General features: G+C 45.4%; 2 protein-coding genes across 4 annotated transcripts in view; one reads left to right on the top strand and one right to left on the bottom strand.

Moving 5' to 3' along the window:
• LOC133372329 (tyrosine-protein kinase ZAP-70) overlaps positions 1–19,102 on the bottom strand; it is a 31,641-nt gene extending 12,539 nt beyond the window's left edge. The window contains exons 1-7 of one of the 2 annotated variants that reach the window (XM_061600760.1): positions 18,797–19,102; positions 8,414–8,871; positions 6,429–6,589; positions 3,997–4,135; positions 2,232–2,313; positions 1,906–1,943; positions 1,004–1,058 (exon numbers count right to left, since the gene is read on the bottom strand). In XM_061600760.1, the coding sequence (XP_061456744.1) occupies positions 1,004–1,058; positions 1,906–1,943; positions 2,232–2,313; positions 3,997–4,135; positions 6,429–6,589; positions 8,414–8,815 (877 nt within the window). In that variant the 5' untranslated portion in view covers positions 8,816–8,871; positions 18,797–19,102. Of the gene's footprint in view, positions 1–1,003; positions 1,059–1,905; positions 1,947–2,231; positions 2,314–3,996; positions 4,136–6,428; positions 6,590–8,413; positions 8,872–18,796 lie in introns of both variants that reach the window. The other variant, XM_061600759.1, reaches the window with a different exon arrangement.
• Positions 19,103–24,484: 5,382 nt separating this feature from the next.
• Positions 24,485–27,676, top strand: part of ADAMTS10 (ADAM metallopeptidase with thrombospondin type 1 motif 10) — a 67,739-nt gene continuing 64,547 nt past the window's right edge. For both annotated transcript variants that reach the window (XR_009759499.1, XM_061601244.1), the window contains exon 1: positions 24,485–24,859. The gene's annotated coding sequence lies outside the window, so the exon portion shown is untranslated. The remainder of the gene's footprint in view (positions 24,860–27,676) is intronic.

Genomic DNA, 27,676 nt, shown 5'->3' on the forward strand with positions numbered 1-27,676 from the left:
AGGGGCAAGCTTTTCCACCTGCCTTGCCCCCCCCCTGCTCTTAGTGACATTTTTCTGGGGACTGCCTTTCACCAGGAAGATGAATGCTTTTGGTTTTGTGCTCTTGTTGTTTAGAAATGTTAGCGTTTTGTTAGTTTAATTTTCTTTTTTTGTAAATTGTATTGTTTTTATTTGGGGGCCTATTTGGCCGAAAGGCGGACCAGGAATAAAACGTAACATAACATCCAGCCTCCGACAGTGAACGGTGAATTTAGCCATCATGTCTGGCAGCCGCTGATGGCCTCATCCTTCTCTAGGAATTTGCCTAATCCTCTTTTAAAGCCTTCCAAGTTAGTGGCCCTCACTATCTCTTGCGGCAGGCAGCTCTGTTGTTTAACACATAGCTGTATGAAGAAGTCCTTCCTTTTGTCTGTGAGTGTGGCTTTGACCCCTTCATGCAGGCTTTGGAGAAACTCATGCATGTATCAAGTTTCTAGCCCTGAGAATATCATCTATATCTATCAAGTTTCTAGCCCTTATTGGTATAAAGGCATATTTGAAAATCCGGGGAGGAGTGCCTGCTAAAATATCCAAAGCCAAAGAGGAAACTATGGTTTTCTTTCTTCCTTTAGCATTTTTTTAAAAAAAAAATCAGCACAGCACATTAGCCCCTAAATGCTCTTGCAAAATTGCAAACATCCTTTTTGCAGGGGTGAAACAAAACCTTGTCGTACCACAACTGGCCACAGGGTGGCGCTAATGGGACAGAAGCACAATTCTGCCCTGTCCTGGGCCCCAACACCAATCGCTGACATAGACTGTGCCATGTTTTTTTAATATATATAACTTTTATTTATTGATTGAATTTGTTAATCGCCTATCTGGCTGACCATCCAACCTCTCTAGGCGATGTACAAAGCAAAATGATATCTAAACAATTAACTTCAGTTTCTTAGTAAGTATATAAAAATACACTGTCAGCGTTGGATATATTTTCCCCCCTTTTCAAAGGAGTAGTACTCACCTATAGGTTCGGGTGTGTAACCGTCGGAATTTTGTGACATGAGTCTCCGTGGGGTCTAGCAGGGAGCAGAGAGAAACTTCAGCACAGAACACACCCACAGGCATCGCCATCGGCTCGGTTAAGGATCTGATCAAGCTGTCCATCGTTAACTAAGAACTAGTGCTTATGGTAAGTCTGGGGACAGGGACTGTCTTCTGATCATTTGATTGATAATTTTGCATGTCTTTCGTAAACCACTTTAGAGATCCAGTGTGGCGTAGAGTGTTGGACTGCGACTTGGGAGATCAGGGTTCGAATCCCCACACAGCCATGAAGCTCACTGGGGGACCTTGGGCCAGTCACTGCCTCTCAGCCTCAGAGGTAAACCCCCTCTGCATACTGCTTACCATGAAAACCCTATTCATAGGGTCGCCATGAGTCGGGATCGACTTGAAGGCAGTCCATTTTCAAAACACTTTAGAGGGTTTCTATTTTTTTTTTTTACAATCAAGCAGTATATAAATTTTAAAATAAAACAATTGTAAGCCACTCTGGAAGCTCTTTTCCGCTTTTTTTAAAAGCTTAAAATAAACGAATTTTATATTCACAACAACCCGGTGAGGTAGGTTAGGCTCGGAGGACGCAATTTGGCCGAGGTCTCCCCGTGAGCTTTGTGGCTGAGCCCCGTATGATGAGAGAGTGCCACCCCTTCCTCTGGCACCCTTAAAAGTGGTTACATGGAACAATTTATCAGGACTTCCCTGGCAGTTGATGAAGGGTGCAAAGCCACTGTGGATCTCTTGCCCAAGCCATACGTGGCTGCCAAATCCTTAAGCCAACCCAGAAAGGGGCTACCTGGCAGGGACCATGCGAGGAAAGGCTTTTTCAAAGAGACCCAAATGGGGGGCATTTGCCATACTTACATATGCGGAAGGGTGAGCTGGAGGGGAAGGTGCCATGGCTGCTGGAAATTGGGAAGGAAAGAGTTTGCTTAGGTTATGTCTGCAAGCGATGAGCCTAGGACACTGCCTCATAAGAACATAACAACATAAGAAGAGCCTGCTGGATCAGGCCAGTGGCCCATCTAGTCCAGCATCCTCACAGTGGCCAACGAGGTGCCTGGGCCTGGGCCAGACCAAGTTATGGTCCTCCTTGCCCCCTCCCCACCACCAAACAAAGCTAAGCTTCCAGTCCTCATGGTCATGAATGCAGGGCTGATTTATATAGGAACGTTAGGAATCTCACTCACCTGTTGGTGTGTCAGGATTTGGGGTGCTCTCCTTCAAATAATAGATCATGCCATCTGGTTTCAGTTTGAGATACTCTACAAGCTGGGGGGAGTGTGCAGAGGTTTATTAGGGGGAGGGGGGTTATAAGGCAAAGAAAGAGCATTAAGCTTTGCTTGCGTCCCAAGATTTCCTCAGAGATATTGAGGTGAAATAATAAACCCTGCTACCGAGCTTACCAGGAATCATTAGGGAAAGCGTTACTCCACAGGGGTTGGGGAACCATTTTCAGCCTGAGGGCCATATTCCCTTCCGGGCAGCCTTCCAGGGCCACATGGCAGTGGGGGGTGGAGCCAGAGGCTAGGGAGCTGCCTTACGCCGACTCTGTCCATGAATCCTTCTAATTCAGGATTGTTGACCCTGACACTGCAGAGAGTCTTTTCCTGCCTGGAGTTGCCGCGGATTGAACCCGGGGCCTTCTGCATGCAAAGCAGGTGCTCTCCCACTGAGCTATGGCCCTTCCACTAAAGCCAAAGTAAGATTCCAGTCCTCATATTCCTGAAAGAAGGGCTGATTTAAAGAGCCACCTGCTTTATACTGAATCAGACCATTGGTACATCTAGCTCAGTACTATCTACTCTGACCGGCAGCAGCTCTCTGGGGTTTTAGGCAGGGGACATTCCCAGCCCTGCCTGGAGATGCCATTAGGGATTGAATTTGAGACCTTCCAACCTGCTGACTGAAGCCATCAGAGTGAAAGGAGTTTGTTTTAGTTTCTACTTCAAAAAACTAAGTTGTGGAGAGTAGTGAAGTGGCAAATTCAGAAGAGCAGGATCCCTTCATGATAGTCACAGCCACACCCTCTCCCCTCCTCTTTTTTGCTGCTGGATGGAGAATGAGATCATTGTTAATGCCTTCTTCCATGACAACAGACATTCCCAGGAGCCAATCAGCGTGAAAGGGGAGTGTGTTAGCTACTGAGAAGAGTCTTCTCAGTGGCTAACTCACCTCCTTTCACTCTGATTGGCTCCAATCAGCAGGAATGGACATGCTCCCAAAAAAGTAAAGGGTCTAAGACCTGCCCAAGACCCTGGAGGACTACACCCCTCGTTGTGCAGAGTGAGAATTCTGTAACTGCAGAAGAAGAAACATGGAATCCTGTTGATAGCATCCCATCTACATCATAAAACAGTTTGGTAGCAGCAGGAGATAAATGTGTGGGCACTAAGTTCAGTAATTCAAGCTGATTCAAGCTAATTCTCTGACAGTGGAAAAGGGCAGTCAAAATGTGACCGTGAGAGAGGAGCGGACAGCAGGATTCAAACCTGGCCAGATTATTCTATAATCTTAGGAGGCATGGCTGCACTTCTGAATTTGACCGCTTCATTTAAATGTATGCATTCTAGAAGGAGGAGGGTCTTAATACACACATATTAGGGATGTGCTAGAATTCCGCCCAATTCAAATTTGGTACAGAATTTTCAATTAATTTGCTTATTCTCAATTGCTAAGGATCGGATTTCCATGCAGTGAATTTCCACGGCTTTTCTTTTGAAAGCAATGATAGTTTATCAATATTTCCTTCAAAATATCGATATTTAAAAATGTCAATATTAATATTTTTTCCGAGCGAAAAGAAAACACAGATTGATAAAAGCAGCGACTCGCGGATACAGAACAAACTTAAATCGATGCAGGCCAGGTCGGTTGATGGGATGCTTTCGAACCGGCCAACAGATCCCATCCCTAACACAAAAAAACACTCAGACACACACAAAACCAACCCACCTGCCACAGCGTATCAAACTTTGTTCCATCTTCCATGGAATATTTCCCTGCTTTGTCCTGCCCTATCCGGTAGTGGTAAACTGTCTTGCCATAGATGAGGGATAGCGCATAAGACCCTTTTTCCTTCTTTTCTCGCAGCCTGGAGAGAAGAACGGGTGTGGTCAGATGCACCGATGTTTCTACAAAGGGGGCCTGGCATTAGGATGGGCAACCCTGTTTGTTTTGGCTTCTCTCAATTTCTCACTCTTCCAACAATATGTTCAGCTCTCCAAATTGCCATATCAGTTTGTGATTTATTTTGATTTATTTTTGAAGTCTTCATGAAACCCATCAGCATTTGGGGGCAGATTTCTCCTAATGTTAGCGTCTGTATGTGATTTTGCCTAATATACTTTTTTTTTTTTTTGCAAAGCAACTATTCCTGAATATAATGCATTTTAAAAATATTATTTTTACATGCACATAAAAATGCACATTTTTATGCATACTCTACCACAGTGTAGGCACTATTTGGCTGGAGAATTCCATTGCAAAATTTGGAAACCTGTGAATTTCAAAGGATTGGCTGTGTTTTGCTTTGCCTATAGTTTCAGAAAGTGCCAGTGAATTAGGTTTTCCTTAAAATGTGAACTGAACTGAATTTTTCCCTTAACCCTAGCGGGCACACATGTAGCAACTAAAATCAGGAAGCCGATGCAGTTCTGAAAACAAAGACTGAAATGCAGTTAATTTGGGGGGGGGGCTCTTGAGCAAATTCCCTGTGGTTGGGGGCCCTCCTACACTGGTGATCTCCAGGAGGTTTTGCTGACAGCAGCATCCCGCATCATGACCTAACGCTGCCATTAACATTTCCCACAATGCTGTGGGGCTGCTATTTCAATCCCTCACAATGCCCCAGGGTGATGCCATGCTTGGGCCAAGTGTGACAGGTGGGTGGGGCCACCTACCTGTCAACCCACTGACATCATCATGACAGCCGGTGACTTTTTTTTAATCTGCAAAGCACAGGTGATCAGCTGATCATTGGGTCTCACTAAAGCCCCTGTCAAAGACAGGTCTTTTCCTGTCCCACACTTTATATCATCTAATATTGGGGGGGGGGAGAGGTAGGCATTTGGAGAATTCCTTTTGAAGTGGAAATTGCTGCAGTTTGCATAAATCAACCTAGCGAATAAATCGCAAATCAATCCAGTGAATATGCTTGGTATCGATCCAGCAAATGCAATCAATACCTGCTCACAACATTATTGTGCGGGGTTTTTTAAAAAAATTCCACAACCAGTATGTAATTAATGACTTTTTAAAAACAAAGACACCTTGTTTTGTTCATTTCTTTACACTGCAACAAATGGTGGTAATAATGGCATCCTTCATGATGATAAATTCTTAACTTCCATCAATAATTGGAAAATGGAAATGGACTGCCTTCAAGTCGATTCTGACTTATGGCAACCCGATGAATAGGGTTTTCATGGTAAGCGGTATTCAGAGGGGGTTAATAATTGCATAATGTTAAATGGCAGACAGCGAGATGAATCGCTTGGTATTTGGCAGAAATTGAACTGCAGCAAACACTGTAAGAATTAAATCAACCTGAACAGAATGCTCTTAACAAAAAAATTTAAGGTACACATTGAATGCACAGAATTAAAAATAGAACATAATTTAACGTAAATATCTTATAGAACCATCAGACCAGCATAAACTCACTAGTAAACTTCGACATACAACTCCAGATCAATGCACGTACATAATAAAATTAAAAATATGGCCCAACATGTTTGGACAGAGGTCTCAACTGATAAGAATACACCTTTCATATTTCTGTCATAAATGGGGACTGATAATTGAAATTCAGTTGAAATCCCAGCAGCGTGCCTATGAGGACCATGTGATGTCAATGGAAATATACGCCAATAGGAAAAAAATGGTATTTTAATTCTTTGAATTATGGACATTGATTTGAAGGTCTATGTAGAGATTTGCTAGTGAGTTTTATGCTGGTTTTAAAGTTCTATATAATATTTATATTAAAGGATCTATTTTTAATTCCGGAAATTAAATGTGTACCTTACCTCTTTTGTTCAGTTTCTGCATCAATTGCAAAAAAGACAGGTCAGAATGGAAATGCCTCTTGACATCCCTAAGGGCAGGCAGGTGGGCATGGCCAGATTTGGGGGAGGGCTGGCAGGGCCTATTAAGGCTCGAGGGCCAAAGGTTCCCCACCCCTGTTGAAGGTCATTAAAATGCCAGCTTCCTGACCTAGCCTTTCAGACCCACTCCATTCCAGGTCCTTTGTGCAGGTGGATATGTGCCCTAAATCGGCAAAGCCAGGCAGATAAGTGTCCTGAATGCAGAAATGCAGGGACATAGGAAGGTGACAGCAGCCCCATGACAAATGGGGAATGTTGGCCTAGCAATGACATCCTTACAAGAATTTCCCATCAGGCTGTGAACCCGAGTACAGGCGGCTCTCTGCTTGCTCCCGGGAGATGGAGCCGTGGTACCAACCCATCTTCTCGTGTGCTGTGGTGGCCAGGAGCTTCTCCACCTGGGGGGCTTGGCTTATGATTGCCTGCTCGAGGGGGTCTCCCTACAAAGAAGCAAAAAGGGAAGGGGGAGAGAGAAAGAATGTGTGTCTTTTACCTCTCGGGGAATGATTTAAATTCTCAAAATGGGCTGTGCCTGGTGGGGGTATTTTCAGCCTACCATACCAGCTCTGGATGGACACAGGCAATGGAAACTGAACCTCAAGGTTCAAAGGTATCACAGAGGCATTTGGGAACCAGGGTGCCGGACTCAATGAACCTTTGGCCTACCACAGCTACCCTGGAGTACTAAGCTATGGTCTGATGAACTATGTAAATTGTTCCAGGGATCCGTTCTGGAGCTTAGCCCCATGGAATCAAGGGACGTATCAACAATGCCACCTCATGTGCGGCTGACAGACAGTATCAAATCTCTAGATTGGCCAGGGTTGGTATAAATGCAAAGAACCTTTTACTGCCTAATTGGAAAAGAGGGACGGTCTCTTGTCACGCTAAGGGCACTGTTTAAAGGCCTCCACCCTTTAACACATATCCTTTAGCTCCACTCCATAGAATGTTTGGTCAACTGGTCATAAGGCATTCCTTTAAAACAAATTAAAAAAACTGGAATCTTATAATGAATCCAGTCTTGCTAAAGAACAGCAGAAACGCCAAACACATTTGGCAACATCTATGTCTACACTTTGGAAAGTTCTTTGTCCTTCTGTTCTCAGACACCTCTTTAAAATATCTTAACCCAGTTTGGCACGATGGTTCCTGAGATCGAGGAACAGGTTTTCAGCAATGTTTCAATACAGTTGGCCGCCATTTTGAATCAAGATGGCTGACCGAACCTGTCAAAATGGTAGCCTTTTTTTTTTTTTTGGTCTATCAGCATTCCCAAGCAATGCTAGGTACAAGGCTATTGGTAAATAAATAAATACATACATACATAAAATATGGGTTTTGATTTAATTGGCCTGGAGAAGAGGAGATTATGGGGAGGCATGGCCCGAGCTTGGAAAAGTTACTTTTTTGAACTACAACTCCCATCAGCCCCAGCCAGCATGGCCGCTGGATTGGGCTGATGAGAGTTGTAGTTCAAAAAAGTAACTTTTCCAAGCTCATGGCTGCCTTCAAGTATCTGAAAAATTGTCACGCAGATGCTGAAGCAGACTCATTCTCTGTTGCTCCAGGCTGGGAATCGCAGGGAAGAAAAGTTTGGCTAAATATTAGGGAGGAATTCCCTAGGGGTAAGAGTGTTTGACAGTGGAACAGACTGGAGGTGATTATTACTATTATTTTGCTTCCCCCCCCAAAAAAAATGATCTCAAAGGAAATAAAAAAACCATTAAAAACAGGAATAAGAACAGCCTAAAATGCTCACCAATAATATATAGAAAAGAGCAGATCCAACTCAATGCCACTAAATGATAAGCAGAACAATGAGGCCCAATGGCCTGGGAGATAAGGAATGTTTTTGCCTGGCATGAAAAAACAGACAATGATGGCACCAGGTGGGCCTCCCTAGGGAGAGCATTCCACAAACAGGCAGCCACCACTGAGAAGGTCCATTCTTGTGTAAACCCCCCACCCACCCATGCAGACAGAGAACAACCTCTGATAATGAATGCAGGGCCTCAGTTGGTTCAGGTGAGGAGAGGTGGTCCTCATCCACGTAAGCCTTCATAGGTCCTGATCGGGGTCCTGATCTGTGAAAGGCTTTATAGGTTCAAACCTATTAAGCAGAGGTTGGGCGGCCTTCTGTCAAGAATGCTATGGTTGCAAGAATCCTGCATTGCAGATCCTGAGTGGAGGGCTGGACTAGATGGCCTCAAAGAACCCTTCCATCTATGGCTCTATAAGAAAAGCCCAAATTCCACCCATACCTCCAGCTTCCACGTCTGCCGGATATACTCGCGCACCATGTTCTCCCGGACATTGTCGAAGATCCCCGGCTGAGGCTCCAGGCTGCTGGGACGGTTGCAAGGCTTCCGGAGAGGGCAGCACAGCCCGTCGGCATCCTTCGAATAAAACTCGCAGAGTTCCTCGGGGCCACAGTGTGCTTTCCCCCCAGGAATGGCGAAGGTGCCATTCATCTGCCGCTCAATGGAGTAGTGGTAGAACTGCAGTTTGTAGACGATGGAGAGGACGTAGCCCCCCAGGCTCCGTAGGCACTGGCGGAGCAGGAAGAGGCCGTCAGACATCCCGCCCAGTTTGAGGTGCTCTTCTGCATCCGCGCGGGAGATGCTGCCATAGTAGAAGGGCAAGTGGGCTGCAGGGTTGGGCATCTCGCAAGAGTTCCTGGCTCCACCCAGACGGTGCTCATAGGCTGCTTAGGAAACGTCTAGGAAACAGGAGGACCCATGTATTAATAGTAGCCATAGTGCTGGTTTGTGCTTTGAATAATGCAAATGCAAATATATTAGGGATGTGCTAGAATTCCCCCAATCTGGATTTGGTACTCAGTTTTCCATTAATTCGCTATTGCGTTGTGGATCGGGTTTTTATGCAGCTGTTTTCGAAAACGGTTTAAAAAAAAAAAAAAAAACCAACGACCTCTAAATTATTGATATTGTGAACAATAATTTTATCGATATTTCCTTTCAAAATCATCAATATTCATATCAACATCTTGGGCGAGGGGACAAAACCATTCGGTCAGTGGACAAAGAACAAACTCGAATCGATACCGGCCTATTAGGTAGGCAGCTTTCGAACTGACTGTGGCCAACACACACACTCACTGTAGTGGCAAATTCAGATGTGCAGGGCCCCTTCATGACAGTTACAGCCACGTCAGCTCACAGCAACACCCTTTCTAAGTTTATAGTCTGGGTCCCAGGCTATGGTCTGAAGGCACAAGAGGCCAGCACCTGGTCAGTGCCTGGATGGGAGACCGCCTGGGAACCATATGTAACCCGCCTTGGGTTTCTATCATGAAAAGAAAGGCGGGGTATAAATGTGATAAATAACAACAATCTGGCCAGGTTTGAATACTGCTTTCTGCTTCTCTGTCCTTGTTAATGCCTTTTCCCACAACAACAGACATTCCAATCAGCATGAAAGGGTAGTGTGTTAGCTACTGAGAAGAGCCTTCTCTGTGGTGACTTCCTTCCTTTAACTCAGCAGGAAACAAGGAAACATGTTAGAAGACACTTTTCAGTTGCCAACATGCTCCCCTTTCATGCTGATTGGCTCCTAGGATGCTTGGGACTGTGCTGGGACCTGGCTCCCAAAAAAGTAAAGGGTTTAAGACTCCCTGGACGCACACACATCCCTGTATCGCAGGGGTACCACCAATGAGCTGCGTTCAGGTGGTCTATGGCATGTTTGTGAAAAACACTTACAGATTGAATTCTATATAATTCTATGAATTTCAATACCGTAAATAATAATAATAATAATAATAATAATATTTAATTTGTGTGTCGCCTACAATATAACAAGCTAGCAAAGCATCAAAAAATACAACTGAAAACCATACAGTATCTCTCAAGCACATCACATCCCACCTGGTACAACTGGAAGGCAGGGGGATCATTAAGTGGTCCTCTAAGACATGTTCAAGGGCTCTGTGGTGGGAAAAGCGTCAGAACCACCTAATTATAGGATACATCTTGGGTTGTGGCCTGCTAAGTTTGACTCAGAGGAGACCCATTAAAAAAATTTAATCATTTTTTATTTTGAATAATTGCTTTTGTTCTTTATTTTTCTTTATTTATATATTGCATTTATGTCCCACTTTTCCTCCAAGGAGAATCTTATGAATATGGCATTGGATCAGATCAAAATCCCAGCAGTCCTGGTGATCTGTCTCTGCAGTACTTTTAATGAGTACTTAAAAAAAGCAAAACAATTATTTGAGGATGGTAGTTTTGTCAGTATCAGTTAACCAGACTGCTTCATTCAGGAGTGGCTAATGCTTTGTTTTGATGGGGAAGGAAACATGCCAGTGGTGAGTGTGCCCAAAACTGGGCGAGGTCCCGCCTACTCTCACACCCACCCACTCTTGCACCCACACCAAGGACACACAAGACCCTTCCTCAGCTGTCGGTGCTTTCAGCTGTGGAGGGGGATTATCATCCTTTGCCCACTGATCCAACAATCAGTCTAGATCATTTGCATCATTAATAGGGCATGGGGCTGGGTCATTTCTCTTTAAAAAATTGCAGCTGCCAAGATTGATGGGAAATGGGAGGACAGGACTGACCCAGTCCCTGCGTCAGGGGGTAACCATCCGTCCATTAACTGGCTACAAACTTTTAGCCTTCTGTTTGATGTGGTTGGTTGTACTGATTGTAAAGACAGACAAATCTGCCCATTTCATTTCCCCAGGCTTATGTTCCTCACCCATTTGTGAAGTTTTTAAAGTCCTTGTGAAAACTGGTCAGCCTTTTATTGAGTGTTTCTCCAGCTACACCCCATCCTTGTATGCGATTTTGGCTAATATGCACATTTTGGCAAGCAATTCTCGCTAACATACTATGTTTTTTTTTAAATTAAATTTGTTATGTTCCTTTTCTACACATGTATGCGCATTCAAAGTGAGAGTTCATAAAAAATTTAAAAAGTAAAAGATATATATATCTAAGTTAAAAGCAAAACAGTTCATAAAGGCAATGCAGCAATCCTTCTTAGGAAGGCTACACAACAGTAGCCCCTCAAAAGCCTTCCCAAGTTAACAAGAAGCAAATGCCTGAGAGAAGAGAAAGGATTTGGCCTGTCGTTTAAAGATGGATAATGATGGCACCAGGCCGTTCCACAAATGTGGGGCCACCACTACGAAGGTCTGTTCTCTGCCCCACACAAAGAAGGGCCTCCAATGCCGAGCGCAGGGTCTGGGCTGGTACATATAGGGAGAGGCGGCCCTTGAGGTCTTGGGGTCCTGAGCTGTGTAAGGCTTTATAGGTCAAAAGCAGCACTTTGAATTGAGCCTGGAAACTAATTGGCAGCCCGTGCAGTTGTGCCAGAATTGGTGTTATGTGCTCAAACCGTCTTGCTACAGTGAGCAGCCTGGCTGCTGAGTTCTGCACAAGCTGCAGTTTCGGTACTGTCTTCAAAGGCAGCCGTGCAGTAATCTAACTTAGAGGTTACCAAAGGAGGGTAGATACGGCCCAGACAGGGTCGTAGCCGGGTCATTGACTTGAAGGCATATGACCACAACAAAAATACATTTTTATATGTCAAGGTCACCGATAACTGCATTCGTACGCACACTTTCCCTTCATATACTCATTTTTCTACACATTTTGGGCCTTGCAAAATTCGGAGAAGCGCAAATCTCGAAAGAGAGCCGTGCTTCGATCCACAGGCTGTTGTGGAAAGTGCAAATTGAGCAGCTTCGTGTCAAAATGCAAACTGGATGGAATTTCTCCATCCCTCATTATATTGATAACCTTTATGATTCATTTTGCTATTTTTGCACGCTCAGGGTTTTTTGCCTGCCTGCGTGCCAGTGGATAAACTGGGTCATGGATTTTCTCCAATGACAAAACGTTTGCGTGACATGGGACCTGTCTTCGCTGGAACAAAAAGTACAGCATGGGGGGGGGGTCCTCATGCCTCTTGCACTGACTAAGAACAGGTGGACAGAGTGGTGTGACCAGGGTGAAGGAGACCCTGCCCACAGAACGGGGCACATGATCCACTAGCCCATCACAGCCATCACCTGGCCCGAGTTACATCCACCAATTTACAGCATCCTTTCATCCATGTGCTTGCATCGTCGTCCAATCCCAGAAGACAAGGGGGCCTCTTGAAGGAGGAGGAGGTGGTGGCAAAAGCATCCTACGTCATTTACAGCAGGAAGTTGTGGCAGGAAGTGAAGCCGCCAATGGGCGTGACTCAAGAGCCAGCAGATGGTCCCTGCTCGTACGTGTCGGAGACTCGCTGAGAGAATGTGGCTGCAAACTACGGCTTCCAACACATGCTGCACTCGAACTGCAAAACCATTTGGGGTGTGTGTTTGTGTGAGGTTTCATCCTCCTGAAGCAAATCCAAATGTGCTTTGCAGAAATCCCAAGGCCCTGGGCTGATTTTGTGAATACCCTTTTGTTTCTTGGTGTGAACTGCCTTGTGGGATCAGGCCAAAAGGGCCCTTCCAATCTGGCACAGTTCAGACAATGACTGCCCAGTCGGATGCCTCTGGGGAAGCCTCGCAAGCAGGGCATGAAGGCAACAGCCCTCCCTCTTTGCCATTAGAGGTAGACTACCCCTGAGCATGGAGGATCCACTCAGCCATTGATAAGAGTTATCTTTCCATAATTTGTCTAAAGCGACCTAAACTAGCAGCCATTTCTATTATGCTTATAGGGAGAATAAATTTCCAATTACAGAAGTAGGAAAATCTCAATTCTGAGGGCCAAATAGGGAGGTAGTGAGCTGTCCAACCCTTGAGGCATTCCAGAGGCAGCTGGCCAGCCACCTGTAAAGAATGATTTAAGTTGGATTGAGCAGGGGGCTGGACTAGATGGCCTTAGAGGTCCCTTCCAACTCTACTAGTCTATAATTCCTCCAGTCCCCTCTATCCGGCCCTCAGAACTGTCCCCATGCTACTCCCCATGTTAATAGCACTGCTCTGCACCTTGGAATGTGCCCCTGAATTGTAATAATGCCTCTTTGCCTCTTGATTGCCCAGATGTGTGTGTGTGTGAAACCTCAAGGCAGATGTTCTGCCACTGAGCTAGAAATCTTTCCCTTATCCAGTTCTTTCCCACTAAAAGGCTGGTCCGGCCGTGAGTAAATGGAGGAGAAATTTGATTCAGTTCAGATTTCCCATCAAATTTAACAAATTTCCACTTTAACAAATCTGAAACAACGTGAGCAGCAAAACACAGCCAGCCTTTGAAATTCACACATGTCTGAATTTTGCGATGCAGCTCTCCAGCCAAGCAGTGTTCACAAAATTGCACGTATTAGGGGGAAAAATGCAGAAAATGAATACATTGGTGAAAATAACATACAGTAGGGCGCCGCTTCTCGGCGCCCCGCTTCTCGGCGTTCCGCTAATACGGCACCAGCGGGGCGATCAGCTGGAGGGGGGTCTGGAGCTCCCCGCTCTCCAGCTGATCTCGCCGGAGGAGGGGAAGATCAGCTGTAGAGCGCTATAGCTGACCTCCTCTTCTGGCACGATCAGGCTCCTGCGCTCGATCTGATCGCGCCGGAGGAGGGGAAGATCAGCTGCAGTGCACTCCAGCTGATCTTCTCCTCCTCGGGGCGATCAGACTCCCGCACTCCAGCTGATCGTGAAGATCGGCTGTAGCATGCTACAGCTGATTTTCTCCTCCTCCGGCGCGATCAGCGGTAGGTTCCAGACCCCCGCACTACAGCTGATCCACTTTCGGGCGGTTTTCACTTTTCGGCGAGGGTCTGGAACCTTACCTGCCGTATGAGTGGGGCCCTACTGTACAAAAATGCATTCTATTAAGATAAATTGCCTGCAAAAAAAAAAAGAGTGTGCCCTTAGTCAAAATTATATACAAAAAGGTGTTTATTGGGAGAAATTCACACTAAAATGCTGGATAATTTTCATGCGTGTTTTTTTTTTTAATCTCAAATTGCTGCAGGGAAGTGGAAACACAAATTTAAGATTTGAAGAATGGGAAACAGAGAGAAGCAAAATTGACAGATGATCCATCCCTAACCATAAAGCAGAATCAGCTGGCCACCTCTTGTGGCAAGTGATGGGGGGCAGTGGTAGCCGCCCCCCACCATTCCCCCTGAGCCACTCTCTTGCTCTCTGTTAGAGAACAAAGCTGAGCGGGCCTCATGTCCTGCTCGGCACCCCCAGTTGACACAAGACCAGGCCAGTCATCCTTTGTGTGCGGAATGGGGAGAGAGTGCAATTTTGTCCTTTCCCACAGGCAGGAAGAAGGCCGTAGCCCAGCGGTAGAGCATCCACTGTGCATGCAGAAGACCCCTGGTTTAATCCTCAATGGAAAGATCCCCTGCCTGAAGCCCTGGAGAGCTGTTGCCACTCAGTACAGATCTAGATGGCGCCAATGGGACTGACTTGGTATAACTTGGCAGCTTCCTAGGCTCCTATTTAAAACCAGCATTTTATTCACAACCATGAGGACTAGCATCTTACATTACCTTATGGGGAAGCCCCAGAGCTAAGTGGGATGGCACCCAAGCTCAATCCCTGGCAGCATCACCGGGCAGGGCTAGGAAAGATTGTCTGAGGGAAAAGGTGGTAGGCAGAAAAATCGGTACCCAGCCTTCCATGTTTTTCTCCAATGAACATGTATGCTTTTATAAGGTGCGTGATTGCAACAGCCATCTAACCACCCAGTGGCTAAGCGTTTGTGGTTGGAAATTTATGTGCATCACTGTGGGGGTGTGAAGAGGGCAGCAAACTGTCACTGCAGGCAGTCGTGGTGTTTGGCTAACGCTCGAGGAAATGTTTGCTAAATGCGCAAGCTCAGCGAGGAAGATAAATGTACGTTTTTGAAAGTGGGTCAGGTGGCGCTTTCTTATTTGGTGTTTGCTGGGAAAGATTGCTCAAGGGAACTCTAGAGGGCTTGGTTGTGTCTTTGGGACCATAATTGATGGTATGGATGCTTGGATCCCACCTGCGCAACCTGCTCCTTGTGGCGGCTCTTGCGGGGGGGGGTAAACCCAAACCAGTTTATTTATACAGGTTGAGCCAGTAAGGCACAAGCAGGCAATACTCATCCCTAACTAGCTTTGGTCCAGCGCTGACCAGCATCATAGAATCTGAGTCTCCAGCCAGGTAGAAGTTTGTTAGGCAACGTTTTATATTTTTTTTGACAAACCTCCAAATTCAGAATCACCTTTAGCTAAAAACCAAGCCAAATTTCCCTCCAGAGGTAACATTTGGCTCAAAGCATGGTTGCCCTGATCCCGGACATCATTTTTATTCCATAAATCCCCTGGGTGCAAGATTACATCACTGCAGCTTCCTCCCACCAGAACAGTTGCATTGGAAGAGGCCTTTTTTAATGCAGACTTTTATTTCTCTTCAGAACTTTATGTTATACGTTACTTTTTACAACTGGTCTTTAATTTGAACTGCCATCGGTTTTGACTGTGAGTTTGTTTTTTGCTTTCGCTTTTTTTTTTTTTAAATTGTATTGATTTTATATCAGCTGCCTCGTGTACATAAGGCATATATAAATAATAAATGTAGCGTATAAATCAGAGTAAAAATCCACCTGCGCTGTTGCATTCCAGGTGTCTCAGCCTACAACTCCCAGGCTGATGGGAGTTGTAGTCCAAGATATCTTGAGGGTGCCAGGTTGGCAAAGGCTGGCATAAAGAAGTGAGCACACAAATAAACAAAGCCTGCTTCCACTTCCATTTCAGAACGCCCAAAATACTGGACACACAGCCATTTTTCCACTTGTGAATGAGATGGTGAAATTTTGAGGGGGGGTGTTCAGTCCCACTTTAAGTCTCTTTTGCACACACAAGGATTATTTATTTTGAAATATTTCTGTCTCACTGTGTCTACCAGAGATCTCCAAAGCCGCTTGCAAAACAAGATCTATGAAACAGTATATCCGGACTGCCAAATAAAAAGAACAGCTCTTTTGCGGAAGAGGAAGAAAACTCATCAAACAAACCATTCATCTTCTCAAACAAGCCATAGACTTTCAAACAGCAGTAGATGTTGATTGGAAGAGTTGAACGCAACAATTCAGACAAACGTTTCCATCAGTGAAACTTGGTGGATCTCTCATGCGAGAGATCATTCAGTACTCTGGGCATGATAAGTCTCACTTTCCCATCCAGCCGGTCGAATGCCAAATGGCGGTGAATGGGTGAGGGAGTTTGCATTTGAATGTGAATCTACCGAACTGAACTTCCCAAGACAATACACGTACCGAAACTCAGCAACCCATCAAAATCTAGTCAACTTTTGCAGAGCGATCCCCCAACCAGAAAATGCCCACAAAAGCTGAATTTGTTAGGCAGAAGTGCGTATAAAAATGCGCAGCTTAATGAAAATAATCTACAGAGATGTATCAGGCAAAAATGTGTACATGAGAGGGAATGCGTCCCCAACCGCTGACCAATAGGGATGGAAAGGTCTCTCCATTTCAGTTCTCCAAATTTGTTGGCCCCTTCGAAGGCTTGGGGGCACAATTGCTCCATTTTTTACCAACCTTGCAGAGTTGTTCTGCGGCTATAAAGAACGGGAGTTGTTTTCTGCCATGAATTCTCTGGAACTATGTAACCCATTAGAATTCCTTATCAGAACATCAGAAGAGCCAAAAGGAGGTCCATCTAGTCCAGCCTGCTGTCCTCACAGTGGCCAACCAGATGCCCCAAAGGGAAGGCTGAAAGCAGGACCTGAGCGCAACAGCAGCTCTTGGTAGATTGGTTACATGCTACAGAAGAATGACTCCAGCTCCTTTACTCATAATTCAGATTAGATAGACAGACAGATAGATTAGATAGATCCAACAAAGTTCTACACATGGTAGACCGATTAAAAATTAACAGGCTTAAGTTAGTCATGTCCATTAATTTCAATGGGTCTCCTCTGAGTAGGACTTCTGTTTTCCTGAACTGGTTTTCCAGCAACTAATTTTCAGAGACACGGTGCCTCCAATACTGGAGGGAGTGAATTCCAACCACTGAACATCGTCCCCAAAACAAACAAGCGAGGCTGGAATCCTGACTTGGGTCAGCATCAGATTGCCTTCTTCGCAGGCAAAAGGACCTTGGTTCAGTCAAACGGCCATAGTTCAGTGACTAGAGCACCTGCTTCGTGTGCAGAAGGCCCCAGGTTCAATCCCCAATGGCATCTTACAGGGAGGGTGGGAAGAGACTCCTGCCTGAAATCTTGGACAGCCTCTGCCAGTCAGTGTAGACAACATTGAGCTAGAGGGGCTCAGTGTAAGACTCCTATATTCCTCTTTAAATCAGCCCTATATTCAGAACAATGAGGACTGGAATCTTACTTTATCTGTAGGGGAAGTGCTGCAGCTCAGCAGAGGAGCACCTGCTTTGCATGAAGAAGGTCCCAAGTTCAATTCCTGGCATCTTCAGGAAGGGCCAGGAGAGACCCCTGCCTGAAATCTTGAGGGAACCGCTGTCAGTGAGTGTAGGAAATACTGAGCTAGATACACTAATGGTCTGACTCAGTATGAGGCAAGAGTGAAGAATCTCCAGCCCACAGGCTTGATTATTTCACCCAGCAGCCCCTTTTGCCCAAGCCCCACTCACCTGTAAAATTTGGCCCACGTGGGAGGAGGCATATGCCGGCAAGATTTGGTTGCCTACCCCTTGGTATAAGGGACGATCTAGATGGGCCTTTGGCTTGCTTCAGCAGGGGGACCTTAAGAAAGTTCTGAGATTCAGTTCTGTCCCCCAAATGTTCCTCTAGTGTCAGACCATAAGAAGCTGCCTTATCCTGAGCGAGATCCCTAGTCCATTGAGCTCAGTGTTGCCCACACAAAGGTCTTTGGTTTCCTGCATCAAGCAGGGGGTTGGCCTCGATGGCCTTGTCGGCCCCTTCCAACTCTACTCTTCTAGGATTCTGAGATTCTGTCTTTCCCAAACCTGCACAGAGGGCCCGGGGTTTGAACCCAGCCAAGCAGGCGCTCTATTCACAGAACTCTGTCCGTTTTCCAAAGGAAGGGAACAGGTCTTTCCCTTGGACAAACGTCTCAGAAGATGAGGATTCAAGGTCTTCACTCACCCCTTTACCCCCTGTAACAAGAAGGGCTCCAGCTGCACCCCAACGGAAGCAGAGATGACAATGACACTGGTGGAGAGGGGGAAACACAGCATTCACCTTGTCTCTGGAACTTGGGACTTCGGGAAGGGTCGAGTCGGAGTGAGGTCTCTGGGCTGCGATGGGCAAGTCTTTAAAAAGCAAGGAAATTGGGCAACTATAGGGAAGGCACCAGGGGAGCAGGAGACCCGACCTCCTCTCTGAGATATTGCACTGCCCTACAAATTTGTAAAAATGCCAACACAATTTGGGTTGGTTTTCACAGCCCGATCCACTTCCTGTGTCACTTGGAAGCATTTGGCCATGTGTGCCTCTGAGCATCCGGTGAGTGCTGCAACCAGCCCAAAGAACAGAAACAAGAGAAGCCTGCCTCAGAATCCCACAGACAGACCAGAAGGCCTCAAATAGACAGCAGAGGAGAAGATCCACCACCCACCCTCCCTTAAAATCCAGGAGTTTGATCCCAGGAACTCCAATTTTGAACCCCCCAATATTTTTGGGGGGGTGCGAGTAGAAGAATGGTCACCATTGCATCCTACACCCCAAGTACCGACGGCCTTACCTGATTCAGAGAGCGGGGAGAAAATGGGTTGCCTTTAAAAGATTTTGTCTGGTTACTTAAGGAAAAATAAATAAATTCAGGTTTGTCCTCTGTCCGGGAGCAAAACAGTAGTTTTCTTGGTAATGAGCAGTTAGGACTGGGCAAGTGGGAGGAACGGTCTCTGAGGCAGCGAAGGTGCTGCTGACTAAGTTTGCTTTGTAGATGTTGATAGGGGGGCGGTGAGAGGTGCCTTTGAAGTTTTGGCCTGATTTCCTCACAATGCAGGCAGGAAGGTTGAAAAAGTGAGCTTCAAGAAACGCAGACGGATTTCGAGAAGGCCTGAAAAGTGTGATGCTAGGCCCAGAGAGGCCTGAAAAGTGTCACCCGAGTCAGGTTGCCAGTTCTTCTCTCCACCTGTGCATGCAGCAGGCTGAAATTCAACACGTAGAGCCATTTCCTGGCCATCACTGCTTTCTCCCTCCTGCTGTGAAAAGCTGCAGATCTTGATGCCAGCTTGAAAAACAAAAATGGAGGTGGAAGGGATGGGGACCTTGCCAGGGTGTGGAGGAAACGTGGCAACCCAGCCTAGTGGTTAGAGCTGCCACTGACTTTTGGCTCAAGTGAAAATTCCAAAGGCAAATGGAAAGGCTGCTGGTCAGGCAAAGCATCTGTGGGGTGTTTGAGCACCCCAAGACCCTATTTTGGCACAAACAGTAAAAATGCCAAATTGGCGTTCACACATCGCTAATGATAGCCTAAACTGTGTTCTCAAGAAGACCTCTTCAGCTGGGGGGGGAACCCCAATATGTTCTCATTTGAATAAATCATGCATTTCTGACACATATTTACCTAATTTGCATGCATTACTATGTCCCAAGAGCGGGGTTCATTTAACATTAGTTTTCAAAAAAGGAGCAAGCATTGATTGTCAATAAGACCATGCTGAGTCCCAAAAAAAAGACTGGGCTTGAGAAGTATAGCTGTTCTGTCCTGAGGGAAAGGCACCTAGAGGTACTCTTACTTCAAATCTGCATCTCCTTTGTATATTTTTAAAGGAGCAACATGACCTCAGAATTTGGGAAGCTGATGTGTTGGAGTGGTTTAGCCATAGCAGAAAGAGGTAGGTTGACAAGAGCAAAACCAACCGCACCAGGTTGCAAGAGAATATTCCATGGTTTAAAGTGCCCTTTAAGATGGGAATGGGGAAAGTGTGGCTTTCAAACGTCACCGGGCTACTCCGCGCATCATTTTTGACCATTGGCCATGCCGGCTGCTGAGGAAGTGGGGAGTCACCTTTCCATCTCTTGCACGCAATAGGGGGTGTGAGTTTTTAAGTGAGGGATGGGGGAACATCTGTGGCTCCCCTGAAGTTGCTGGGCTCCAACCTCCAGCAGAGGTGCTCCTGGTCAGTCGTAAGGCAGATCAGGGAATAGGGATACAGTCCGTGCTGGATGGGGTTACACTCCCCCTGAAGACACAGGTTCGCAGTTTGGGTGTGTTCCTGGACTCAGCTTTGAACTTGGAGACCCAGGTCTCTGCGGTGGCCAGGAGTGCTTTTGCCCAGTGAAGACTGGTGCGGAAGCTGTGCCCATTCCTGGAAATGCCCGATTTGACTATGGTGATGCATGCCATAGTCACATCCCGTTTAGACTACTGTAACGCGCTCTACGTGGGGCTGCCTCTGAAGACTGCTCGGAAGCTTCAGCTGGTACAACGTGCTGCAGCCAGAATGCTAACTGGGGCTGATTACAGGGACCATACAACTCCCCTGCTAAAAAAGCTCCACTGGCTGCCAGTTTGTTTCCGGACACAATTCAAAGCGCTGGTGCTGACCTATAAAGCCCTACACTGCTTGGGTCCAGGCTATTTGTCAGACCGCATCACCCTCTATGTGCCTGCCCGGGCCCTGAGATCCTCAGGAGAGGCCCTTCTTTCAATACCTTCGTCCGCACAAGTACAACTAGTGAGGATACGAGATAGGGCCTTCTCGGTGGCTGCCCCTAGGCTTTGGAATTCCCTCCCTAAGGAGATAACAATGGCCTCTTCCCTGCAGTCCTTTCGTCAACAGGTAAAAAAAATTCTTGTTTCAGCAAGCCGTTGATTCCGGAGGCGGCTAAGGATAGGCCCAAAAGGAGGTTATATTGTTCTTGCTTGTTTATTTTTTAATTATTCTGATTTTATGAGTATAGTTTTTAATTATTAGAAAGAGTTTAATGCTATTTTAAATTAGAGTTCATTTTTTAATTATATCTGTCTTTATTTATTTATGTATTATATGCTTTTAACTTTGGTAGGTTTTAATTGTATCTGTTTTTTATCTGGAAGCCGCCGTGAGTTCCAATTTGGAAAAACGGCGGGGTATAAATAAAGTTAATAATAATAATAATAATAGCCACAGATGTTCCACATCCCTGCCTTAAAGCATTGTGGGAATTAAAGCATTTCTTGTGTGGTCATCCTGGTGTGTTGATGTAAGTAGAGTGGCTCACGCTAGCCTATTTCACACAATGATTGCCTGGATGGGACTGCGGCTGATGATTGGCCAATGAGGGCCCATGTGATTGGCCACGGCCACATAGCAGGTTTTAAAATCTTTTCTGTGGCACCGGAGCCACAGGAAGGCAGCCGGGCACCTAAAGGGCACTTCAAACAGCCGGGTGTCATTCAGGAACAGCAAGTGAATGGCTTCCAATCAGACCAGCTAAGCCGGTGTCCAAAAAATCACCCTGGAGGCCAAAATCAACCTCATACATTTGGAAGAAATTATGTGAAGTGTTCAAGAGATTGGAATGGTTTAAAAGCAGGCAGGCAGGCAAAAAAAAAAAAAAAAAACCACCAGAAGGCGCTTTGAAACTGAATGCTGACACGTGACCTCTTTTGTCCCTCAAAGGATCCCATGTAAATAAATGAAATTATTATTATTATTTCACTTCTGACACTAAAGTGTCTCAAAGTGGCTTGCAAAACCAGACAACTTTTCCAAAAGGGGGTGCACAGGGCAGGCGTCCAAAGGGCCCCCACTGTGCCCCGGCAGTCACCTTGGGATGCCAGGTGCTGACCCCAGATCTGAATGGAACCCATCCTCCACTGCTCCAACCCCCAATCCATGTCCCCTCTATTAAGAAGCTGCTTTATATGGAGTCAGACCATTGGTCCATCTTGCTCAGTATTGTATACAACATGGGGAGGGAGGTTCTCCAGTCCTCAGACCTAATTCAGTCCACCAGGCCTCCCTGCCCTTCCCAGAATCCTCTGCAGACCCTAGAACTCTGGCCACTGGAGCTCTGTTAGGAGTCTCCTCTCAGCACCCTTCACAAGCTACACTTCCCAGAGTTCTTTGGGGGATGCCATGACTGTCTAAAGTGAAATAAAGATCTGGTGTGGGTGTGGCCCTCTGATTAAGCAAGCCCAGCAACTGTGACTCTGGCTTTTAGAACACTGACAGTTGGCTCTTACTGAGCATGCCCGACATTATCATTGAGTTCAAGCCAACATTTCTTAAATTAATTAAAAATCAGCCAGACTTTTTTTAACTTTTAAACTGCAGAAGATGAAAGTCAGAGTATGGGGCAAGGTCAGTAATAGGATTACAGGTACTCTGTGAACATGGCTGATTTTTAATTAATTTCAACAAATTATGAGAACTCCGACAGAAACAAGTCCAAAAGGGGTCTGTTTCCCCCCGTCTTTTTACACTTTGAACTCTTGATTCTCTCTGACTGTTTTGTGTATCGCTGTGAAAATTGAGAAGGTTGTTCAGCAAGCGTTTCTGAGTTCAGAACTATACGTTTTGTAACATTTTATTTTGAAAGGAGCTTATGGGAAGCATCAGAATGGCATATGGGGTATTTTCAATTTAACATTGCGGAATGCGAAAAATCCATGCTGGCTGTAGTATACAGCCACTCTTGTGGCTGTATAATGAGTTGGATTGTGCCCTTAGTCTGTCGGGTTTAAGGAAGTTTGTATTTCAAGCCAAATCTATCAAATTCATACTTTCTGGAACAATATGAGAATCGAAACACAGCCATCCTTTGAAATTCATACTTGTTCCAATTTTGCGATGCACTTCGCCGACCAAACAATGTTTTGAAAAAAGGATATATTAGAGGAAAGTGGGCGTTAAAATGGATATCTTGAAAGTAACGCACCAAAATGGATTATATTAGGAGAAACTTCTTGCAGAAATGTGTACATGAGTCAAAACTGTCTACAAAAATGTGTTTATCAGGAGAAATTCACACTAAAATGCCGGTGAATTTTCATGAGGTTTTTGTTTTTTTTAAAATAATAATAATATTTAATTTGTGTGTCGCCTATCTGGCAGATAGCCACTCTAGGCGACGTACATTAAAATGGGATAAAATACAATAGTATCAAATGCAGTCACATTAATCTCAATAAATAAAATACTGGACAGTCATCAGTACATTTATAAAAAAAATCACAAATTCCTGCAGAAATGGGGAGAACTGAACTTAAAATTGAGAAAATGAGAAAATGACAGAACAAAACGGACAGATCTTTACATCGCTTGTCTAAAGGTTGTTGCTCTGGGTCCCAAGTTCAGTTCCCAGCATCTCTAGGTAAGGATAGGAAAGATCCCTGCCTAAAACCCTTGAAAGCTGCTGCCAGTCAGTATAGGCAATACTGAGCTAGATGGACCAATGGTGTGACTCAATAAAAGGCAGGTTCCTATTTAAATCATCTCTTTATACAGGACCATGAGGACTAGAATCTTACTTTATCTTTATGAGATAGCTTAGTTGTAGAGCACCTCCTGTGCATAAGAAAAGTCCCAGGTTGTGGGTGCCCCCATCTGAAATCCTAGAGAGCTGCTGCCAGTCAGTGTGGGCAATACTGAGCTAGCTAGACCGATGGTCTGACTTCGTATGTTCTGATATTACAGCAAACACATCTTGTGACACCTGAAAGATGCAACTCAATTTATCACAGCATAAGGTCTCTTCTCCAGAAATGACACCCTAATGTTGTTAGTCTTCAAGGAGCTTCTAAGAATGGGGGTGGGGGGAGATTCAGTTCAGTGGACACTTTTCAAAACAATATGCAAGCCAAAAGGCAGCCATCCTTCAAAGTTTGTACTTGATTTTGCAGTGCGTTTCTTCCAAGCGCTGTACACAACGACGCATAAAGTGTGGATTTTACAAAATCAGATATTGGTGAATTCAAAGGCATGTTCTGTTCAGGGCAAATTGCTTTGCAAAAATGTGAACATTAGGCAAAACTGCATGTCAACATGTCCCTACAAGGAGAAATTCAGACTAAAACACTGATGAATATTCATGAGGGTTTTTTTTTTAAAAAAATTGCAAACTAAGGTGGGAAGGCAAGAGAACTGAATTTAAGGCGGGGGGGGGATGAGAAACTGTGAGAAACCACAACTGATATATCCTCCCATCTCTGTGTGATACACAGTCCCTTGGTGTAGTTTGATAATGCTGTTCCCCCCCCCCCCAGGGAGTGGAAAAGCACTTGGAGATTTAGGGAAGCCCAGTGAATTTTGTTTTCCAAGAATTGAGGGTGATTTCAACCATAATCATAATGTGAAGCCCCACTTTTCCCTTAGATGTGCCACTACCTTTCTCCCTCCCCTCTTTTCTCCAGATTCCCCGCCCGCCCGGCAGATGTCTTGCATCTGTAACAGCAACAGACCTGCCTTTAGATGGCGTCATCGGGGAAGAAGGAGGATCTCTCTTTCTCTTTCTCTCTGAGGGGGGGAATGTAGTGTGGATTTTTTTTTAAATTAGCCTGGCAAAATCCCCCCTCTTTTTTATTAAGGTCACCTCTCTCTCCACGCTGCTTCATCTAACCACTCTCATACCTCCATTATGCTTTCTGAAAGGAGCTCTTTTTTGCAAAGAATCCGTTAGCTCAAGACTGTTTGCAGGAGGAGTGTTTTTCCTTAATTTTTTTCCCCTGCCTCTCTCCCTCTCCCTCTCTCCTGCCTTCCTTCCAGCTGTTGCTTGAGAAAACCTTTAGCCCTGAGCCTGGAGAGCTTCTCAGACCAGACGAACGCACATTTGGGCTCCTGAGAAAAGAGGGGGGGGAAAGATTAAGCGACGGGTAAGCAAAGTCATTCTCTTTTATTCCTTTATTTTTACCCCCTCTGGTTTTGCAAAAAGTGATTGCAAGTGTCCATGGATGGGATTGCGAGGCTCAGGTCCCAGCAGTGCAGAAGTAACTTGGATGTTCTTTTGGGGGGCCCAGGCTGCTCCCCAAAAAACATGTTGCATCTGGGTCTGGCCAAGGCAGTGGCATTCCGAGGGATGGGAAGGGCTTCTGGCCAAGTTCTGGGTGAGTGGAAGGGAGGGAAAGCGTTTCAGGGGAACGCCAACTGTGTTCGGCCGATGTTCTGAAAATTCCCCACGTATGCAGAAATCGCCCGGGCTGTTTTGGGCCAACAGGACGGCCTTCCCTGGTCCTCAACCATCTGGCTGGGCCTGGAGAGTGTTCCAACTTCCGTCTCCCTTGAGACCCTTACGTTGAATGTGGGTTTTTCTTCTGACTTTTCAGCGAGCTGTTAATGACCTGACTCTGCATCCGAGTCATCAAGTTTTGTCGGATTCTATGTCTACCTTCCCGCTAGGAATAGAAGGATCTGTCCATTTCTGTTCTCTCCATTTCTCTTAAAAAAAAAAAAAATCCTCATGTAAATTCTCCAGTGTTTTAGTAGCGTTTCTCTTACTAAACACTTTTGGGTGCAGTTTTGACTAATGCACACGTTTTCGCAAGCTATTTCTCATGTAATGCCTTTTTTGTATGTTATTTTCACTCACTTTCTCCAATATTGCAAACGTCGTTTAGCTGGAGAATCTCAAAATTCAGATCAGCATGCATTTCCGTGGATGGGCTGTGTTCTGGCTCTTGTGTTGTTTCTGAGGGTACGCATTTGATAAATTCAGCTTTAAATGTGAACTGAATTTAATTCCTCCTGCATCCCTACTTTCCATCGAGTTAAATACACACATTCATCTCATCCGCTTTTCAGACACCCCGGGAGGGGCTTTGGTTTCCCCCCCTGCCCACACGCAATCAGAAGCTTCCAAGCTGGCTCTCCTGCAAAATGTGTCCACTAACCTGGACAGATAGGCGACCAACAAATAAAATTTATTATTATTTATTATTATTAAAATAAGTTAATAGCAGTGCAAATTTTTCAAGAGCCGCTGGATATCTGGCATTGAGATCCAGGTCATATGCTGTGATTAGACCCTTAATAGCATTCAATTTTTTTTTAAAAAAAAAATCATGCTGAAAGTGCCACCGCACAGTTTAATCAATTCCTTGGGATGCATTCTTCCAATCATCCGAGCAAACGTTAGTCGAGCTTAAAAGCCAAACGGTTTCTTCATTAATGTTTGGCGGGTTGGGATGAGCATAAATAATTGGGCTGCGTAAGCATCCGAAAAAAGACAGGGGTTCAAGGGAGGCTGGAGATGAGGATTCCTGGATTTTCTCTTTTTATCTCCGTGCCAGATGTTTCAGAGCTAGACACGATTGCACAGGTCGTTTCGGCTCCTTTAGGTCCGTGCTTTTAAGGTTCATGCTTCATGCCAGGCAGAAGTTCAACCAGGAGGTGCCTTTTCACCTTATCACTCTTGAATTCCTGACAAGGTGGCAACCTTCTCTGAAATGGCTGGGGGAGAAATTCAATTCAGTTTGCATTTAAAGCCGGACCTACTGAAATTTGTACTTTCTAGTCCTGCCTGGAGATGCTGGGGGTTGACCTTCTGCATGCAAGACAGATGCTCTATTGGTGAACTACAGCCCTTCACCTACAGCCCTTCCTAATTCAAGCTTTCTTCATGAGACATAGTCTTCTTCAGGACCCTTATCTTCACTGTTCTTTTGTGGACCTTGTTCCAGTTTGCCAGTACCCTTAAAACAATTTGCCCAGAACTGGACATTAGGACTCAAAGGGAAGTCTGGTCAAAACAGAATGGTGTCCTCTCAGGATCCTGATATAGGGTTGTATGGAACTAAATCCTACTCAGAGCAGGGGCACTGAAATTCATGAACTTAAGTTGGCCGTGTCTATTAAGTGGGTCTGCTCTGATTAGGACTAGCACTGAATGCCATCGGTAGATTCCATATTCTGAGCCCTATATATTCTAAGCTCTCCTGAACAGGAGTAGTTTCCCAGTCCAAAGCATAAGAAAGATCTCGCCCGAAACCCCAGACAGTCTCTGCCAGTAAGATCTGAGCAGTTGTTCCACAAGACAAAGGGAAAGACCGTCGCACAGTGGTGAGGGAGTACTTGCTTGGCATGCAGAACATCCCTGTTTTGTTGCAAGCATTTGGCCAGATGAGGTTGGGGCAGCCTCAGATCACCCTGGGTCTGATCCAGTCCACCCGGAGCGATCTGGGACAGAGGGGAAAGAAGGAAATTGCAGGCAAAGTTCTACACCTAGGGAAAAAACCCCAAGTATGCGGTTATAAGGTGGAGGATACTTGGCTCAGCAATGCTGCATGTGAGAAGGATCTTGGGATTTGTTGGTGATCAAAGGCTGAACATGAGCCAACAGTGCGATGTGGCTGCAAAAAAGGCAAATGCTGTTTTAGGCTGCATTAACAGAAGTGTAGTTTCCAAATCGCATGCAGTATTGGTTCCCCTCTAATCATCACTGGTTAGGCCTCATCTTGAGGACTGTGTCCAGTTCTGAATACCGCACTTTAAGAAGGATGCAGACAAACTGGAAAGGGTTCATAGGAAGGAAATGTGGATGGATAATCAGGAGACTGGAAACAAAGCCCTATGAGGAGAGACTGAAAGAACTGGGCATGTTTAGCCTTGAGAAGAGAAGACTGAGGGCAGATATGACAGCATTCTTCAAGTCCTTGTCTCACAGAGGAGGGCCAGGATCTCTTCTTGATTGTCCC

The sequence above is a fragment of the Rhineura floridana genome, chromosome 18, assembly GCF_030035675.1.
Source record: "Rhineura floridana isolate rRhiFlo1 chromosome 18, rRhiFlo1.hap2, whole genome shotgun sequence".
Classification (NCBI taxonomy): domain Eukaryota; kingdom Metazoa; phylum Chordata; class Lepidosauria; order Squamata; family Rhineuridae; genus Rhineura; species Rhineura floridana.